The sequence below is a fragment of the Erinaceus europaeus genome, chromosome 20, assembly GCF_950295315.1.
Source record: "Erinaceus europaeus chromosome 20, mEriEur2.1, whole genome shotgun sequence".
Taxonomy (NCBI): Eukaryota; Metazoa; Chordata; class Mammalia; order Eulipotyphla; family Erinaceidae; genus Erinaceus; species Erinaceus europaeus.
Window position 1 is genome coordinate 57,732,224 of NC_080181.1, and position 17,832 is coordinate 57,750,055.

Here is a 17,832-nt window from a genome sequence, read left to right on the forward strand (position 1 = left end):
TGTCTGTCCATGTGGGGCCTTGGCCTGGCCTTGGGCTGTGGGTCTGTCCATGTGGGGCCCTGGCCTGGTCTTGGGCTGTGGGTCTGTCTGTGTGGGGCCTTGGCCTGGCCTTGGCTGTGGGTCAGTCCATGTGTGGCCCGTCTGTCCATGTGGGGCTGTGGCCTGGCCTTGGGCTGTGTGTCTGTCCGTGTGGGGCCCTGGCCTGGCCTCGGGCTGTGGGTCTGTCCGTGTGGGGCCCTGGCCTGACTGTGTTGCGCTGACCGCTCTGTCCTCCCTGTCATGAACCCAGGCGAGATGCCCCAGCTTGTCAGAGGCATGAAGCTGCTGAACCAGGCTGACCCCTGCGTGCAGGTGCTGATCCAGGAGACGGGCGAGCACGTGCTGGTCACTGCCGGGGAGGTCCACCTGCAGCGCTGCCTGGACGACCTGAGAGAGAGGTGGGCGGGCACTGAGCTTGGGAGGGAGACTCCCTTCATGTTTTCTGTCGAGTGTGACTTGAGCCCCAGCTTCCCCACTGCCGGGCTGTGTGGGTGACTCTGGAGAAGTTTCTCAGTCGCCATGGTCCTCCTTCTGTCCTGTTTGTCAAGACAGAATAACACCCCAGCTAAGCTGATAGGCAGATGGCTCAGGAGTCACTGGACGTGCATGCAAGACCCCAGGCTAGAGCCCTGAGCTGTATCCTGGGCTCTCTCTCATCCTCTCATTCTGTTGCTGTCTCTGTCTGTCTCTTGTGTCTTTCTGGAAAAGTCAGCCCAGAAACTGAAGTCTCGATGGCAGCAAAGCTGTGCTTATTTGCCTGTGTGCATGCTTACACATACTCTGTGTGTCCAGATCCCTCCAGTGGACAGTAGAAACCTGGGTTGGGCCAGCGCCACCATGTCCCCAGTGGCCGGGGCTCATGGGGCAGGAGGAGCGGCCAGTCCCAGAGCCCCGAGCCCAGAGGCCCCCAGGGAAGAAGAGCAACTGATAGGTAGCTCGACGGTACACCAGAGTCTTTCTGGAAGGCCGCTATGCCCACCACCATACCACCAACACTGGGGGGGTCTTTCTGAACAGCTGCCCAGCTGTCAGCCCCAGCAGTGCCCGTGCCCGTGGAGGGGTGGTCTGAGATGAGGGGGTGCACAGTGCTCTAGGCCCACAGGGCAGCCTGAGAAGGCCCCTCCTCTCCACAGCCCTCCTGCAGAGCACCGCTCCAGCAGTCCCTGTGTCTGCTCACAGTCCATCGTTGTTGGGACTGGTCAGAGGCCCTGCAGCCTACACCCATGGGAGTCCCTGTCACAGAGTCCCTCTCACCACCAGACGGTCAGATTGGCAGGTGTTAGACTGAGGAAACCACACTAAAACATGTCCCTTGCCCTCAATGTCCTCACGCCATTGGCCGCTGAGTGAAGAGAGGGCCCCCAGCCCTGGGCGACAGAGGACTTCTGGAGGCTCTTTCTCTCACAGCTCTGTTCCCTACCCGAAAGCAGGCGGGTGCCCGGTGGGATCCCTGTAGCCTGGGTGATGCTCCCTCACAGCCAGAGAAGGCGTGCATTCCTGCACAGGCACCTGGTCCCACTGGACTCTGACCTTGGGTTCTCTCTCCTGCCTCCGCCCAGGTTTGCCAAGATTCAGATCAGCGTGTCCGAGCCCATCATCCCCTTCCGAGAGACCATCACGAAGCCCCCCAGAGTGGACATGGTCAACGAGGAGATCGGCCGGCAGCAGAAAGTCGCCGTCATCCACCAGACCAGGGAGGACCAGAGCCGGCTGCCCGAGGGCGTGCAGGTAGATGCTGACGGGCTGGTCACCGTGAGCACACCCAACAGGCTGGCCACACTGGGCGTGCGGGCCCTGCCCCTGCCCGAGGAGGTCACTCGGCTTCTGGAGGCTCACGGCGACCTGATCCGCCGCATGGAGACCTGGACGTCCTCACTGTGTGAGGGCCGGGTCACTGGCGAGCTCCCCCAGAAGGTCCAGGAGCAGATCCGGGAGTTCAGGGGCCAGCTGGAGCGACACCTGACCGGGCACAGGTGGCGGGACACCGTGGACCACATCTGCTCCTTCGGGCCCCGCAAGTGCGGCCCCAACATCCTGGTCAGCAGAAGCCACGCTTTCCAGGGCTCCGTGTGGCCGGAGGCGGCCCGAGATGCCGGCCGCTTCCGGGACCTGGGCAACAGTCTGGTGAGCGGCTTCCAGCTGGCCACGCTGGCCGGCCCCATGTGCGAAGAGCCGCTCATGGGCGTCTGCTTCGTGCTGGAGAAGTGGGACCTGGCGGCCCCCGAGGCCCCAGCTGGAGAGCGAGAGAGGGAAGGCCAGGCCGGGGCTGGCGAGGGGGACCCAGACCCCGAGGCCAGCGGCGCCGGGCCCTGTGAGAAACAGTCGTTCCTGCGAGGAGATGCCGCCCCCGCCGACTGCTACGGGCCCTTGTCTGGCCAGCTGATCGCCACCATGAAGGAGGCCTGCCGCTACGCCCTGCAGGTGAAGCCGCAGCGTCTGATGGCCGCCATGTACACCTGCGATATCATGGCCACCAGCGACGTGCTGGGTGAGTGGGACGGGCAGGCCTGGGCTGGGGGTGGGCAGCTACACCGTGTCTGGCTTCCAAGGTGGAGGTCTCTCAGAGTCCGTGTTAGGGGGGCTGGGGGTAGGTGGGCAGCTGCACCCGTGTCTGGCTCCCAAGGTGGAGGTCTCTCAGAGTCCGTGTTAGGGGGGCTGGGGGTAGGTGGGCAGCTGCACCCGTGTCTAGCTCCCAAGGTGGAGGTCTCTCAGAGTCCGTGTTAGGGGGCGGGGGTGGGTGGGCAGCTGCACCCGTGTCTGGTTTCCAAGGTGGAGGTCTCTCAGAGTCCGTGTTAGGGGGGCTGGGGGTAGGTGGGCAGCTGCACCCGTGTCTGGCTCCCAAGGTGGAGGTCTCTCAGAGTCCGTGTTAGGGGGCGGGGGTGGGTGGGCAGCTGCACCCGTGCCTGGTCTCCAAGGTGGAGGTCTCTCACAGTCTGTGTTAGGGGGCGGGGGTGGGTGGGCAGCTGTACCGTGTCTGGCTTCCAAGGTGGAGGTCTCAGAGTCCCTGTTGGGGGGCGGGGGTGGGTGGGCAGCTGCACCGTGTCTGGCTTCCAAGGTGGAGGTCTCAGAGTCCGTGTTGTGGGGCGGGGGTGGAGCACAGCTGGGAGAGCTCACCCTTATTAAGGTGCGGGAGGCCCGAGTCTGTAGCCCGGCTCCACAGGGAAGCTCGTGGTGACAGAGCAGTGCTGTGGGGTCCCTCCCCTCTGTGTGTGTCTTGCTCCCTCTCCCTCTGAACAGTCACGGGCTGGAGAGCCCCTCACCACACAGGATGCCCCATCCACTCCCTGGTGCAGAGGGCTTCTCTGATTCACACCGAGTCTCTGAGGGGAGCCGCTGGGCAAGTCACACCACCCACACCTGCCACCTGCAGAGCTGGCCGGCGTCTGTCTGTCAGTCTGTCTGTCTCATCTGTCTTATCTCATGTCCTCACCAGTGAGGGTGAGGTGGATTGTGGGACCCTCCCCGGGGTTCTGTGAGCTCTCTCTTCAGGCGGATTGTGGGACCCTCCCCGGGGTTCTGTGAGCTCTCTCTTCAGGCGGATTGTGGGACCCTCCCCGGGGGTCTGTGAGCTCTCTCTTCAGGAAGGCTGGGACCCTCCCCGGGGGTCTGTGAGCTCTCTCTTCAGGAAGGCTGGGACCCTCCCCGGGGGTCTGTGAGCTCTCTCTTCAGGAAGGCTGGGACCCAGGCTCACTCGCCGCCGGCCGACTACCCTTCTCGGTCGTTCTCTTCTAGGGTGGGGACCCTTGGTGTCTGGGAGGAACCTTGTGGGTGCTGCTTCCTGATGTGGATTCCACCCAGCAGGGCCGTCTGTGGAGCTCTCCAAGGGCATGAAAACTTGGGCACCCTGAGTTCTTGGCTCCCTAGGACAGGTGGGCTGCTTGGGGCCAGGGAGTCAGCCAGGCCCTCTGTCTCCAGCCCCTTGAGTCAGCACGTGGTGGCTCAGGAAGCCCTCTCTCCACCTGAAGCAGAAACACTAAATTCCAGGCGAGGCCAGCAGAGTAGCTCACCTGAACAGTGCGCTGCTTTGCCTGGCCCCTGCACTGACGGAGGTTCCCCGTGCTGTGGTCTCTCTCGCTGTCTATCTCTGCCGCTGTCTCTGTCAGGAAGGAAATGAGAAAGGAAGGGAGAAGACGGGGCCCACATAAGCATACTGAGCTAGAGAGAACTGTCGTCTGACCTGGGCTGTCGTGTTTTCAAAGTCAGGAGTTGAGAGCAAAATACTTTGCGTCTAGATTTCTAAAAGACAAGACAGCTAGCTGGGCCGCGGCGTGGACGGGAGGGCGCCCGCACCCCCACCCCCGGCCGGGTGCGTCACCTGTGCCTGGTGGCAGGCACGTCAGCAGCCCTCGAGGAGCTGGGGGGGACCCCACGTCAACCCCGTGGTGCAGCCAGAACCCTCCCCGTGTGCAGTGCGGCAGGGGAGGGAAGGCAGGCGACCCTGGCTGACGTCCACCCCACCTGCCTGCAGGAGCTCCGGCCAGCTCTGGGAAGACAGAGGCCAACTTCCCAGCCTGGGCAGGACACTGCCCTGCTCCACACGTACCACATGTCCCTGCTGCGAGCTGTGCTCCTCACTGCAGGAAGCCTCCCGCCCCCGCCTCCTGGCTGCCCTCCCTGTCAGCTCTCCGCACGCACGGACGTCCTGGGACAGGGGGAGGCTCGGCCCTCAGTGCACCTAGTTCCCTCTCCCACTTTTCTCCCAAGCCACTCCGCAGATGCGCTAATGGGCCAGACCATAGGGACCGTGGTCCAGTGAACCCCGAGATCCACGGAGAGTAAACCGAGCCCCTATGATAACCCTGATGGCTGTTGACAGAAGTGACTCTTAAATGTTTTTAATAAGGAAAAGAGGGGTTTCCCTGTTTGCGAAGCCCCAGTCACACCCAGCTCTGAGGGTCCCACCCAGAGGCGGGGCGCTAGAACTGCCTCCTGCTGTGCAGAGTCCCTGCCTGAGTCTGCAGCTTCTGTGGTCTCACCTCCGGCTCCCCTTCCTCTCCAGCTGTCCTGGGTCATCACAGGATTGTTTCTCAGTGACCCTGAAGGACATTCCCTGGGGACCCAGCGTGCGGGGGCAGGCGGGCGTGTGGGGTGCTGACCGAGTGGCCTTGCCTTGCAGGGCGGGTGTACGCCGTGCTGTCCAGGAGGGAAGGCCGAGTGCTGCAGGAGGAGATGAGGGAGGGCACCGACGTGTTCACCATCAAGGCCGTGCTGCCCGTGGCCGAGAGCTTCGGCTTCGCAGATGAGATCCGCAAGCGTACTAGCGGCCTGGCCAGCCCACAGCTGGTGTTCAGCCACTGGGAGGTGAGGGTGCCGTGCCACACACACGCACACACATACGTGTGCACATACACACACGCCCCCTGGAGCCTGAGCGACCGCCACTCCTGTCCCCCGGCCTCTCACCTGACCTTTTTACCCCTGAGGGGGTATTTCAGGTGGCCAGGAGGTGGTAGGTAGAGCGCACGCTTCAGGCTCAGCCCCAAGCCCCCAGGCGAGCTCTGTGGATGGTGAAGCAGTGCCGTGCTGTCTCTCCTCTCTCTGCATCTCTGTCTCTCTCAGGATATGGCACCGAAGATATGGGCTTGAGAGGCCACTCGGGGGGCTGAATGGTGGCACTCCTGGTTCAGCACACACATTGCAATGCACAAGGACCTGGGTTCAAACCTCCAGTCCCCACTTTCAGGGGAAAAGCTTTACAAGTGGTGAAGCAGTGCTACAGGTGTCTCTCTGTCTCTCAGTGGTAAAGCGGTGCTACAGGTGTCTCTCAGTCTCTCAGTGGTAAAGCGGTGCTACAGGTGTCTCTCTGTCTCTCAGTGGTAAAGCGGTGCTACAGGTGTCTCTCTGTCTCTCTCCCTTTCTGTCTCCCCCTTCCCTATCGATTTCTGGCTGTCTCTATCCAATAAATAAAGATTTTTTTTTTTTAATTTCTTTTAAGACTGAGAAGAGAGAGGCTGCTCAGTGTGCCAGGCAGATGGGACCCTCACTTCAATCCCCAGAGCCCCATAAACAGAGAGAAGCTGACTCGTCAAAGGAATGGGCAAAAGGGAATGTCATCAGAGCTGGCTTCGGACAGGACAGGGGTCGCGACGTCTGACCCGTGTGTAGATGCGGGCGGCACTGCTGGTTGGAGCCCCCGAGTCCGCTGCTGCGGACGGCCATGTGCCCAGAGCTAGCCGGCTCTGCGGTGCTCAGGCACCATGTTTGCGAGCCACTGTCCGAAAGGCTTCTTGCTTGTTTGTCTTTGTCTGTGGCTGAAGGGGTCCTGCTGCTTCTCAGGGCTGAACACAATGTCCCCAGCTGTGTTACTAAGGCCCAGGGGCCGCAGGGTGACTCCCTCTCAGCTAGACTCAACCAGACTTGCAGCTTTTGCTTTGGCTCCATGGGCCTGTTTCACAGAAGAGCAGAGACCAAGGGCCTGGAGCTGGCTCACCCAGCAGAGCACACGCAGGACCATGTCTCCAGCTGGCTGCTGGCCCTGCACTTACTCAGGGGCCATGAGGCCGCAGTCACACGCATGCACCTCTAGCTCTCCTGCAGAGATAGTCTCCCCCCCCCAGACCCACCCCCAATCTGGGGGCAGAGAACGGGGCCGTGCCCTCAGCTTATTAGCCCGTCATCAGAGAAGAGAGGTTCAGGGCGGCCAGTGGGAATCGGCCAGTTTTCACCAAGCAGGCCATGTGCGCCGGCACAAAAGCTGGGATGTGACGGGCTCTCTCTCCCCTCCCAGCACAACCCTCCAGACACTCCTGGGGTCACACCACTGGGCGGCAGAGCTCCCCGTGCTCCCCACCAAATCCCCAGTTGTTACTGTGCTGCTTCGTGTCCCCCTGACCCGGCGCCTGTCCTCCCCCAGGTCATCCCCAGCGACCCCTTCTGGGTGCCAACCACAGAGGAGGAATACCTGCACTTCGGGGAGAAGGCCGACTCCGAGAACCAGGCCCGCAAGTACATGAACGCTGTGCGCAGGCGCAAGGGGCTGGCAGTGGAGGAGAAGCTGGTGGAGCACGCCGAGAAGCAGCGCACGCTGGGCAGGAACAAGTAGCCTCCCACACCTGCCCGGGCCTCAGTAAAGGTCGAGGCAACCCCGAGGCTGTGAGCAGGTGGCCTGGCCCCCCACACACACCTGCCCGGGCCTCAATAAAGATGGTCGAGGGAACCCCGAGGCTGTGAGCAGGTGGCCTGGCGCCGTCCCCGGGGTGCGGGGTGCGGGGTGGGGCCCCGGCTGAAGTCTGCCCAGGAGAGGCTGTGGCATAGCCCCACCATCCACAGGCTGCCGGAAGCATTCTTATGCCACACCGGGGCTTGAACCCAGGATGCCGTGTACTCAGGCCTGTGCTCTGCTGAGCCGGCTCCTGGCTCCCCCGTGCGCCCTGTGCTTGTTTTTGAAGGAGCACCAGGAAATGGACTTAGGGCCTCGCATGGGCGCCATCACCGAGCTGCCTCCCCAGGCTCGACTTGTCTTTGCATCATCATCATCATCATCACTGTCGCCGGGGTTCAGTACCAGCACCACAAATCCACTGTTCCTAGCAGCCATTTCTTCCTTTTTTATTTCCTTCCATTTTATTGGACAGTAGAGAAATGGAGAGGGGGAGGGGAAGGGGAAGGGGAGGGAGAGTGGGAGAGAGACACCTGCAGCCCTACTTCGCCACTCATAGAGCATCTCCCCTGAAAGCCGGGAACAGGGGCTCAAATCCAGGTCCTTGTGCTTACTACTATGTATACTTAACTAGGTGCACCGCTGCCCAGTCCCCTCAATTTTGTTTTTTGGGTTTTTGTTGTTGTTGTTTGTTTTCCCAGAGTCCTGCTCAGCTCTGGCTGATGGTGGAGCTGGATATTGAACCTGGAAGCTCCAAGCCTCAGGCAGGAGAGTCTCTGCAGAACCATGGTGCTATCTCCCCAGCCCTCTCCTTTCTAATTTAATTGGGAAAGAGAGAAGGGGATAGGCGCCTGAGCACAGCTCCACTATCCATGGAGCTCCCCCAGTGCTGTTGATGGTGTTCCCATGTGGTGCCAGGGTTCCTGCACGGTCAGGCCTGTGTCTCCACGTGACACTGGGATTCAGACACAGCAAGGTGTGCAATTGTCCCAGCCCCATGTGCCTGGTTTTCTGAAGTTGCTGACTGAGGGGGCTCGTGAGAAAGTAGATCTACCCACCCCCACCCCCTTCTTAGCAAATGGGACCAGAGGTGCAGGGCCAAGGTAGCCACATGCCACTTCTGTTTCAGAAAATGTGTGCCGGCCAGTGGGTGCTGGGGTGGGTAAACCTGAGCCTCTGGAGGTTTCTCCGGCAGCCTAAGGCCAGGACCTCTTCATAGAGCCCAGCTTCCCCGGCTCCGGGCTGCCCTGCAGCTGTGACAGGGAACAGTGGTGTTAGGGCTCGGCACAGGCCCCTCCCCCTGAGGTGCGCACAGTGGCTTCTGTGTGACTGCAGGCTGGTCCACGGTGCCGGGACAGTCAGGGATCTGGGGCTCCACTGCTCCTTGCCTGGAGCCAGGCATGGGACCCTGGGGTTCGGAGCCCCTCAGCCTTGGTGGCAGGGAGCAGAGTTCCATGGGGAGGGGCCACGGAGATGGCCACCAGGAGCCAGGGGAGGACCAAGGGGGACGGGCCAGCCGCACACAGCCCTCCGTGCCCACTGGCCGGGAGCTGGGGGATGGGGGTCACCTGCCTACACTGAACCTTCCCGTCTGGCAGGGACACAGAGTCGACTGGCCACTCTGGGAACCTGGCCGCCGGGTGTAGGGGCAGCACAGCCCCGATCTCTGCCCGCTCAGCCCTGGGCTCCAGAGCGAGCTGGTGGGCACTCGGGCTCCCACACCACCCCGCACCTGATGTCCCGATCACTGTAGGTCTTGGAATTTCTTCGTTTCCTTAGTTCATTTTTGCCATCACAGTTGTTGCTGGGGATTGGTGCTTGCATGTTGTTTGTGTTTTAGTTTTTAGTGGGTCGTGAAAGAGAGAGAGAATGAGAGACACCTGCAGCCCTGCTCCACCGTTCATGAAGCTTCCCCCTGCAGGTGGGGACTGGCGGCTTGGACCCAGCTCCCTGCACACGGCAACACCACCCAGCCACCCTGTTTGTTTTTTGTTTTGCCACCAAGGTTATATCACTGGGGATCAGTGATAGCACTGCAAATCCCCTGCTCCGGCAGCCTTTTTTTCCCGCTTTTACTTGCTAGGACAGAAATTAGAAAGAGACAGAGCCCGGCTTCACCACTCATGCTTTCCTCCTGCAGACAGGGACCGGGCACAAACTCGGGCCCTGCACGTGCTCATGGATCTGCTGAACCAGGTGTGCCACCGCCTAGCCCCAACCTACCCCGTTCTGACTTTATTATTGCTTTATTGGGGAAGTAATGTTTTACATTCAACAGTAAGTACAATAGTTTGTACATGCATAACATTCGCCAGTTTCCCCTATAACAATACAACCCCCACTAGGTCCTCTGTCATCCTTCTTGGACCTGTATTCTAACCTGTATGCCAATTCCAGTTCAAGTTCTACTTGAGTTTTCTCTTCTGATCTTGTTTTTCAACTTCTGCCTGAGAGTGAGATCATCCCATATTCATCCTTCTGTTTCTGACTTTTTCACTTAACATGAATTTTTCAAGGTCCATCCAAGATCGGCTGAAAACGGTGAAGTCACCATTTTTTACAGCTGAGTAGTATTCCATTGTGTATATAGACCACAACTTGCTCAGCCACTCATCTGTTGTTGGACACCTGGGTTGTTTCCAGGTTTTGGCTGTTACAAATTGTGCTGCCAAGAACATATGTGTACACAGATCTTTTTGGATGGATGTGTTGGGCTGTTCTTACTTTACAAGTGATGTTATCAGATGGCCACATACTCTGCAGGCTTCTCTCTCGTGCCAGTAAGAGGGCAGGACTGCTCAGACACCCCAGGGCCCGTGTCAGGAAAGTGCAGGCTCTGGGGGGGGGGGGGGTCTGAAAGCCAGGTCCCTCCCGTATCTCTACCCCAGCAGAGGCAGACCATCAGGTCCTGGCACCGTGCAGTCAGTGAAGAAGCACAACAAAGAGGGCCGGGTGGTGGTGCACCTTGTGCAGAGCATGTTACAGTGCACAAGGACCTGGGTTCAAGGCTGCAGGTGGCTGTCTCCCTCTGCCATCTCCGTTTCTCTCTGTCTCTATCCAATAAATGAATAAAGAAAGGAAATATAAACAATGAGACAAAGAACGGAACTAGATTTTGCAAGCCATAAGGTGCACTGGCTCCTTCAAACCATTAGCCAGGGAGTCAGGTGGTAGCACAACGGGTTAAGCGCACATGGCACGAAGTGCAAGGACCGGCGGAAGGATCCCGGTTCGAGCCCCCGGCTCCCCACCTGCAGGGGAGTCGCTTCACAGGCGGTGAAGCAGGTCTGCAGGTGTCTGTCTTTCTCTCCCCCTCTCTGTCTTCCCCTCCTCTCTCCATTTCTCTCTGTCCTAACAATGATGACATCAATAACAACAACAATAAAAAAACAAGGGCAACAAAAGGGAAAATAAATAAATATAAACAAATTTATTGAAGAAAAAAACATTAGCCAAAGACTGAACATTCTAGACCATTACTTTTTTGTCATCGCGGGGACTTCGCTGTTCCGGGCTAGCTTTCTTGCCAGAAAGGAAGGGGGGGGGAAGCAGGCACCACAGCACGCAGCTCCCTCCAGTGCATTGGGGGCAGGCCCGGCCCTGGCCATGTGCGTGGGAAAGGCCCGGATGGCTGTCCCGGCAGACCCTGCTCATTACTGCTGTTTATTGACTTGCTTTCATTTCCCAAGTCTCTGACATTCCATCACTCCTAGTATGTTTTTGGTCTCTTTTCTAGTTCGGGTAGGAGAGAGACCACGGCACTGCTCCACCGCTAAGCTCTCCCCGTGTGTCCGCATGGTGGCCAGGGCCTGGAACCCAGGTCACATGGGGTCATATGCTCTCTACCAGGGGAGCCGTCTCCTGGCCCCCAGGCATCTTTATCGTGTACTGAGAGAAAGAACCAGAGCGTCCGTGCTCGAGTTGAACGCTCAGTTCAGTGCGCCCCTCAGCTGCCCCATCGGCTTCCTGGTTCACCCTAGCGCTGGCCTTGTGCTGCTCTAGCTGCCGGGCTTACTTTTTCTCTGACGGCCAGTGCCGGGGCCTCGCACATGCAGTCACACCGCCCCCATCTTAGAGGGGAGAGGAGGAGGGGCACCAAAGCGCCACTCCACCACCCCTGCCGCCCTCGCCACTGCCACATGCTACTGGGCCCCCCGCCCGGCCCCCGTGAATAGAGCTTCCTGAGGACAGTCCAGCCGGGAGCCTCCCACAGGCCGTCCCTCGGGGCCCAGGCTGGGTGCCAGAGGCTGAGCCGCTCCTGCTTCTTCGCTGGAGCTCAGTTTCACAAGCAGACTGTTCTAGGCAACTCTGTTTCCCATGTCTGTTTGTTTATTTGTTTATTTTAACTGCCCCTAGGGTTACCGCTGAGGCTCAGCACCAGCACTACAAATCCACCACTCCTGGTGGCCATTTTTTCTATTTTCATTTGATAGCACAGAGGGAAACAGGAGAGGGAGAGAGACACCCGCAGACCTGCTTCGCTGCTCATGAAGCATCCCCTCTGCAGGTGGAGACCAGGGGCTTGAACCCAGGCCCTTGTGCATGGTATCGTGCGCTATCTAACACCTGGCTCCACCCCCTCATTTATGTGTCTGTTTATATTCATGCCGGCATGATTCCACCATTCCTCTCTCTAGGATGGGGAAGTCGGCACCGCCCCACCCTGCACAGCGCTGCCACGGTGCTGGGGCCCACGGCCGGGAGCTGTTCACGTGGTGACTCGGGGCAGCCCCGCCTGCCAGGGCCATGCATGGGCACCTCCATGAGCTCAGCCCTCAGGCCACCTGCTGCTGCGGCCCTGGAAGTTGTGGCCGCTGGGAGCGAGTTTTCCACTGGTTCATAGTATTATGTGGGGTGACGGGAAGACAGTTCTGCAAAAGACTTCTGTGCCTAAGGCTCTGAGGGCCCAGGTTCAGCCCCCAGCACTGCCATCAACCTTGCTGAGCGATGCTTGTGTCTCTTTCTCCCTCATTAAATAAACAAATAGAATTAAAAAGGAAAAAAGCACTCCCTGGGTCTCTGGTGCCGCTCCCCCAAGATGCAGGTCCTGAAGGAGACGTGTCAGACGCCTCAGCGAGTCTCCTCCCAGCCAGCCCCCCACCGTCTGGGGACCCTGGCCCGAGCTGCTCACCTGCTGCCCCCCCCCCTTGTTCTGCTCCACTTTTCAGCAGTGTTGATTGATTCTACCTGTGAATGAAATGCCTTAGTGTTTCCTCTGCCCGACCGGCTGGTCCTCCTCAGCTCACACCTTCTCCACCCACCCACGTTATGGCATGCTTTTTCAAGGCTCAGTAGTATTCCAGGGCCGATCTGCCTGCAGCACACCTCCACCCACCCACGCTATGGCATGCTTTTTCACGGCTCAGTAGTATTCCAGGGCCTATCTGCAGCACACCTTCTCCAACCGCTCACCCAGCACTGGGCACTGGGGGATGCCCGCAGCTCTCAGAAACCAGCCTCTTTATAGGCAAGACACTGACCCAGAGCAGCACCTGGCACCAGGCCTGTCATGCGCCACAGTTCCTCCCAGAGCCTGAGGTAGGGGGTGGGGGGAGAAAACTCGACTCACTGAAACTCCTGTGAGGGTGTCCTGGCTCCGTGACGTCACAGGACTAGGAAATGAGCTTTTCCTGGGCGTCAGCGAGCTTCCTGTCTATTCACCCTCACCCCGTGCATGGAGGGAGAATGGACACCAGTGGCCCTGCTTGACGGTTCGTGAAGCTTCCCCTGCAGGTGGGGACCGGGGGCGGACCCAGGTCCCTGGCACCAAGACGCGTGCCCATCTCCATGACCAACCGCTGGGCCCCCAGCCCAGTCTTTTTAGTATTTATTAATAAGGGGAGAGAAGGTCAAGCCCCCACCCTGGCACATGGGATGTGGGGACTGAACCCAGGACTTGAGTGTCTGGAGGTGCAGTGCTGGACCCAGCCACCCTGTCCCTGCAGCCGCCTGAGGGTGAGATGACGCCAGCCCGCCCTCCCTGTCTGGGCCACGCTGGGGCCCCACAGCACCCACCCCCGTCCATCACTGGGCAGGGCATGGAGGAGCCCCTTTACCTGTGTCTGGAGGTCTCAGCAGGGCCCCCGAGGGCTGGCTGCACTTCCCTCCCAACCATCAAGGGTCATGGGGGACAAGCCAAGGGGACCGGATGGGGCCCCCAGAAGCAGGCAGCCAGCAACCGGCTATTACGGGGTGCTGAGGCTTTGTGCTCCCCTCCTCCCCCTCTGCCAGAACCCAGCAGGACACTGGCCCCTGGTGACCAACTGGGCCCCAGAGAGACGCCCAGGCCTCCAGGGGAGGCAGGTCCCCAGGACCCTGGGTCCAAGCTGGAAGCACCACCATCCAGACAGCGCCAGGTGTGCAGGGGAGCGGCCTGCTGTCACCCTGTGCTCCTGGGGCAGCTCCCCCCACACATACACAGGCGCCTGGACCACTGCAGTAGGGAGGGGGTCCCGGGGCGTGCTGGGGGAGGGTCGCTGCGGGGAGGGGGGTCCCCGGGTGCGCTGTGGGGAGGGTCGCTGGGGTGAGGGGGTTCTAGGAGCGGGTTGGGGGAGGGTCGCTATTGGGTGGGGGTCTCCAGGCAGCACTGGGGTGAGGGGCTCCCAGGGGTGCGCTGGGGGGAGGGTCGCTGCTGGGAGGGGGTCCCCAGGGCGTGCTGGGGGAGGGTCGCTGCGGGGAGGGGGATCCCAGGGTCGCGCTGGAGGGAGGGTCGCTGTGGGGAGGGGTCCCCGGGACGTGCTGGGGGAGGGTCGCTGCGGGGAGGGGGTCCCCGGGACGTGCTGGGGGAGGGTCGCTGCGGGCAGGGGGTCCCCAGGGTCGCGCTGGAGGGAGGGTCGCTGCGGGGAGGGGTCCCCGGGGCGCGCTGGGGGAGGGTCGCTGCGGGGAGGGGGTCCCCGGGGCGCGCTGGAGGGAGGGTCGCTGCGGGGAGGGGGTCCCCAGGGCGCGCTGGAGGGAGAGTCGCTGGGGTGAGGGGCTCCCAGGGGCGCGCTGGGGGAGGGTCGCTGCGGGGAGGGGTCCCCGGGGCGCGCTGGGGGAGGGTCGCTGCGGGGAGGGCGTCCCCGGGGCGCGCCGGGGGAGGGTCGCTGCGGGGAGGGGGATCCCAGGGCCGCGCTGTGGGGTGGGCGCGAGGGCGCTGGCCGCCACATGGCCTCATTGTCCCCGCGGGGACAGGGCGGGACCGCGGGGGCGCTGGCAGCGGCCGGCAGGGCGCGCCAACAAAGAGCAGGGGGCCGCCAGCGCCCCTCCAAGCCGCCTCTCCCCGGCGCCCCGCCCGCCAGCGCCCGCGCCCCACGGTCTCCCCGGACCCGGGTCCGGCCCGCCCGCCGGTCCGCCGCGCACAAAGGCGGGGAGCGCACACCTCCGGGCGGGGCGCGCGGGGCGTACTGCGCATGCCCGCGGCCGGGCTCGTCCCCGCGGTCGGGCTCGTGCGCGCGGGGCGGGTCCGGACCCCGCGCCCCGCACCCGCACCCCGGGGCGCCGGGCCGGCGTTCGGGTGTCGGGGCTGCCGGGCGCGCGGGGCCTCGGCCGCCTTTGTGTGGACGCGCAGGTCGGCCGCCCCGGCTGGCGCCCCCGCGCCCCGCGCGCCCCGCGCCCCGCAGCCGCCGCGCTTCCTGCCCGAGCGCGGGCCCCGCCGCCGGGTGGACCGAGTGTCCCGAGCCGGCGCCCCGCACCCGACAACAAAGAGGGGCGTCAGCGCGGGGCGGGGCGGCGGGCGGGGGCGCTGCGCTCGCCGGCCCGGCCCGGCCCGCCCCCCCCAGCGGCGGCGGCATTGTAGTGGCAGCTCCCGCCGGTGACGTTGCGCCTCGTCCCCGGCCCGGCGGCGGCGGCGGCGGGAGGGGCGCGGGCGGCGGGCGGCTCCGAGCGGAGCCGGAGCGGAGCGGCAGCCGGAGCCGAGCCGAGCCGAGCCGCGCGCTCGCGGGGTGGGTGGCCGTGGCCGGCCCGGGGCTCGCACCGCCCGGCGCCGCAGCTCCCGCCCCGCTACGCTCCCGCCTTTGTGGCCGGGCCGGGGCAGCCATGCCCAGCTCGCTGTTCGCCGAGCTGGAGCGCGGCGGCGGGGGCGCGGCCGACAGCCTGGACGACCAGCGCGCCCTGCAGCTCGCGCTGGACCAGCTGTCTCTGCTGGGGCTGGACGGCGACGACGGCGCCTCCCCGTACGACGGCGAGCCGCGCAGGAAGAGCGTGAACATGACCGAGTGCGTGCCGGTGCCCAGCTCCGAACACGTCGCGGAGATCGTGGGGCGCCAAGGTGGGTGCGGGCGGCGGCGCGGGGCCGGCGCGCAGACAAAGAAAGTGCGGGAGGGCGGCGGGGCTCTCCGCGGGGTGGACGGGAGCCCCGAGCGGGAACAATGGGTCTCCGGACTGCGCCCCGCCCCGTCCCGCGCCGGCACCCCCTCCGCCCCCGCGGCCCCGGCAGCGATGCGGGACCCGGGCGGGACGGGCGTCCGCAGTCCCGGGGGGAGGGCCGGCCCAGGGCGTCCCGCTGCCCGGCCCGGAGCTCCCCGGGCTCCCGGGCCGCCTCCCCCGCCCCGCCCCGCCCCCCGCGGCCCCGGGCTGATGGGCGTGTCCGTCTCTCCCCGCACCCCCGGCCCAGGTTGTAAAATCAAAGCGCTGCGGGCCAAGACCAACACTTACATCAAGACCCCGGTGCGCGGGGAGGAGCCTGTCTTTGTTGTGACTGGCAGGAAGGAGGATGTGGCCTTGGCTCGGAGGGAGATCATCTCGGCGGCTGAGCACTTCTCCATGATCCGCGCCTCCCGCAACAAGAGCGCGGCGCTGAGCGGCGCGGCGCCCGGGCCCCCGCACCTGCCGGGCCAGACCACCATCCAGGTGCGCGTCCCCTACCGCGTGGTGGGGCTGGTGGTGGGGCCCAAGGGCGCCACCATCAAGCGCATCCAGCAGCAGACGCACACCTACATCGTGACACCCAGCCGCGACAAGGAGCCGGTGTTCGAGGTGACGGGCATGCCGGAGAACGTGGACCGCGCGCGCGAGGAGATCGAGGCGCACATCGCGCTGCGCACGGGCGGCGTGGTGGAGCTGTGCGACCACAACGACTTCCACGCCAACGGCACGGACGTGGGCTTCGAGGGCCACGGCGGCCACGGGGCCGCGCCCTGGGCCAAGGCGCCCGCCCTGCCGCCCGCGCCCGCGCCCGCGTCCGCGTCCGCACGCAAGCCCTTTGCCAGCTTCCGCCACGACAGCTCCAGCTCGCTGGGCAGCGCCTCCACGGACTCGTACTTCGGGGGCGGCTCGGGCAGCGCGGCGGCCACCCCGCGCCTAGCCGACTACAGCCCGCCAAGCCCCGCGCTTGGCTTTGCGCACAACGGCGGCGGCTCCAACGGCTTCGTCTACACCGCGCCCGCCCCCGGGCCCGCTGGGGCCCCGGACGCCGCAGCCGCAGCCGCAGCCGCCGCCGCCGCACCAGAGCCCGCCTTCGATCCCGCGCCCGCGCCCCCGCCCGCGCCGCCGCTGCTCTGGGCGCCCCTGGAGCGCGCGCCCGCCCCCGCCCCCGCCGCGCCCACGCCCGCGCCCGCGCCCCTGGGGCTGCTGCTGCCCCGCCGCGCGCACCCCGCCACCCCGCGCCTGTCGCCGCCGCCGCCGCCGCCGCAGGGCTCCCCGGGGCCGGGCTCCGGGCCTGCAGACCATCCCTTGGCGCGCCGGGTGCGCAGTGACCCGGGCGGCGGCCTGCCCTTTGCCGCCTTTGCCAATGGGCTGGGCGCGCCGCTGCCCGGCCTGCCGCCCTCCGACACGTCGGCGTCCAGCTGCTCCGCGTCCAGCTCGGCGTCCAGCTCATCCTCGTCGTCGTCGTCGTCCTCCTCGTCGTCCTCTGGCCCGCGGCGCAAGGGCAGCCGCGACTGCTCCGTGTGCTTCGAGAGCCAGGTGATCGCAGCGCTGGTACCCTGCGGCCACAACCTCTTCTGCATGGAGTGTGCCAACCGCATCTGCGAAAAGAGCCCCCCCGAGTGCCCCGTGTGCCACGCGGCCGTCACACAGGCCATTCGCATCTTCTCCTGAGCGGAGCGCTGCTGGACACAGAGGGCAGCCCGGGCGCAGGGGATCCAGGCCAGACCAAGAGCCCAGCTCAGGCCCGGGGGGGCTCTGAGCCGGGGCGGGAGCCGGGGGTCCAGTCCAGTCCAGGCCCAGGGAGCCCAGAGTCCAGTCCAGGACAAGGGGCCAGGCCAGGCTAGGAGCTGGGAGTCCAGCCCAGGCCAAGAGCTGGGAGTCCAGTCCAGACTAGGAGCCCAGAGTCTAGCCAAGGCCCAGGGAGCCCAGAGTCCAGCCCAGGCCCAGAGCCGGGAGTCCAGTCCAGACTAGGAGCCCAGAGTCCAGCCCAGGCCCAGGGAGCCCAGAGTCCAGCCCAGGCCCAGGGAGCCCAGAGTCCAGCCCAGACTAGGAGCCCGGAGTCTAGCCGAGGCCCAGGGAGCCCAGAGCCCATCCCAGACCCAGGGTGCCCTGAGTCCAGCCCAGGCCCAGGGAGCCCAGAGTCCAGCTCAGGCCCAGGGAGCCCAGAGCCCAGCCCAGACCCAGGGAGCCCAGAGCCCAGCCCAGACCCAGGGAGCCCAGAGTCTAGCTGAGGCCCAGGGAGCCCAGGCAGCTGCTCAGGCCTACCTGCTCTGTTTCTAAAACCCCGTTTTAAACAAAGGAAGCGTCTGTGCATGCGCTAGAAGTATAGGAACGGCGAAGCTCTCGTCCTG

The 17,832-nt window shown here is 64.0% G+C and overlaps 2 protein-coding genes across 6 annotated transcripts in view; both read left to right on the forward strand.

Annotated features, from left to right (window-relative positions):
• Positions 1 to 7,097, forward strand: part of EFL1 (elongation factor like GTPase 1) — a 49,856-nt gene extending 42,759 nt beyond the window's left edge. For 4 of the 5 annotated variants that reach the window (XM_060179518.1, XM_007522513.3, XM_060179516.1 and 1 more), the window contains exons 17-20: positions 290 to 437; positions 1,599 to 2,527; positions 5,156 to 5,340; positions 6,893 to 7,097. In XM_060179518.1, the coding sequence (XP_060035501.1) occupies positions 290 to 437; positions 1,599 to 2,527; positions 5,156 to 5,340; positions 6,893 to 7,081 (1,451 nt within the window). In that variant the 3' untranslated portion in view covers positions 7,082 to 7,097. Of the gene's footprint in view, positions 1 to 289; positions 438 to 1,598; positions 2,528 to 4,507; positions 4,899 to 5,155; positions 5,341 to 6,892 lie in introns of those variants that run through there. The other variant, XM_060179519.1, reaches the window with a different exon arrangement.
• Positions 7,098 to 14,232: 7,135 nt separating this feature from the next.
• On the forward strand, positions 14,233 to 17,422 carry MEX3B (mex-3 RNA binding family member B). Its single transcript, XM_060179508.1, has 2 exons — positions 14,233 to 15,383; positions 15,729 to 17,422. Exons 1-2 carry the CDS (start codon positions 14,282 to 14,284, stop codon positions 17,150 to 17,152), a joined length of 2,526 nt encoding a protein of 841 aa, XP_060035491.1. The 5' UTR covers positions 14,233 to 14,281; the 3' UTR covers positions 17,153 to 17,422.
• The last annotated feature ends 410 nt before the right edge of the window (positions 17,423 to 17,832 follow it).

Coding starts and splice junctions, on each gene's coding strand:
- MEX3B (XM_060179508.1), top strand. CDS start 14,282: ATGGCCTCATTGTCCCCGCGGGGACAGGGCGGGACCGCGGGGGCGCTG. Junction 15,384..15,728: donor GGAGATCGTGGGGCGCCAAG/GTGGGTGCGGGC, acceptor CCCCCGGCCCAG/GTTGTAAAATCAAAGCGCTG.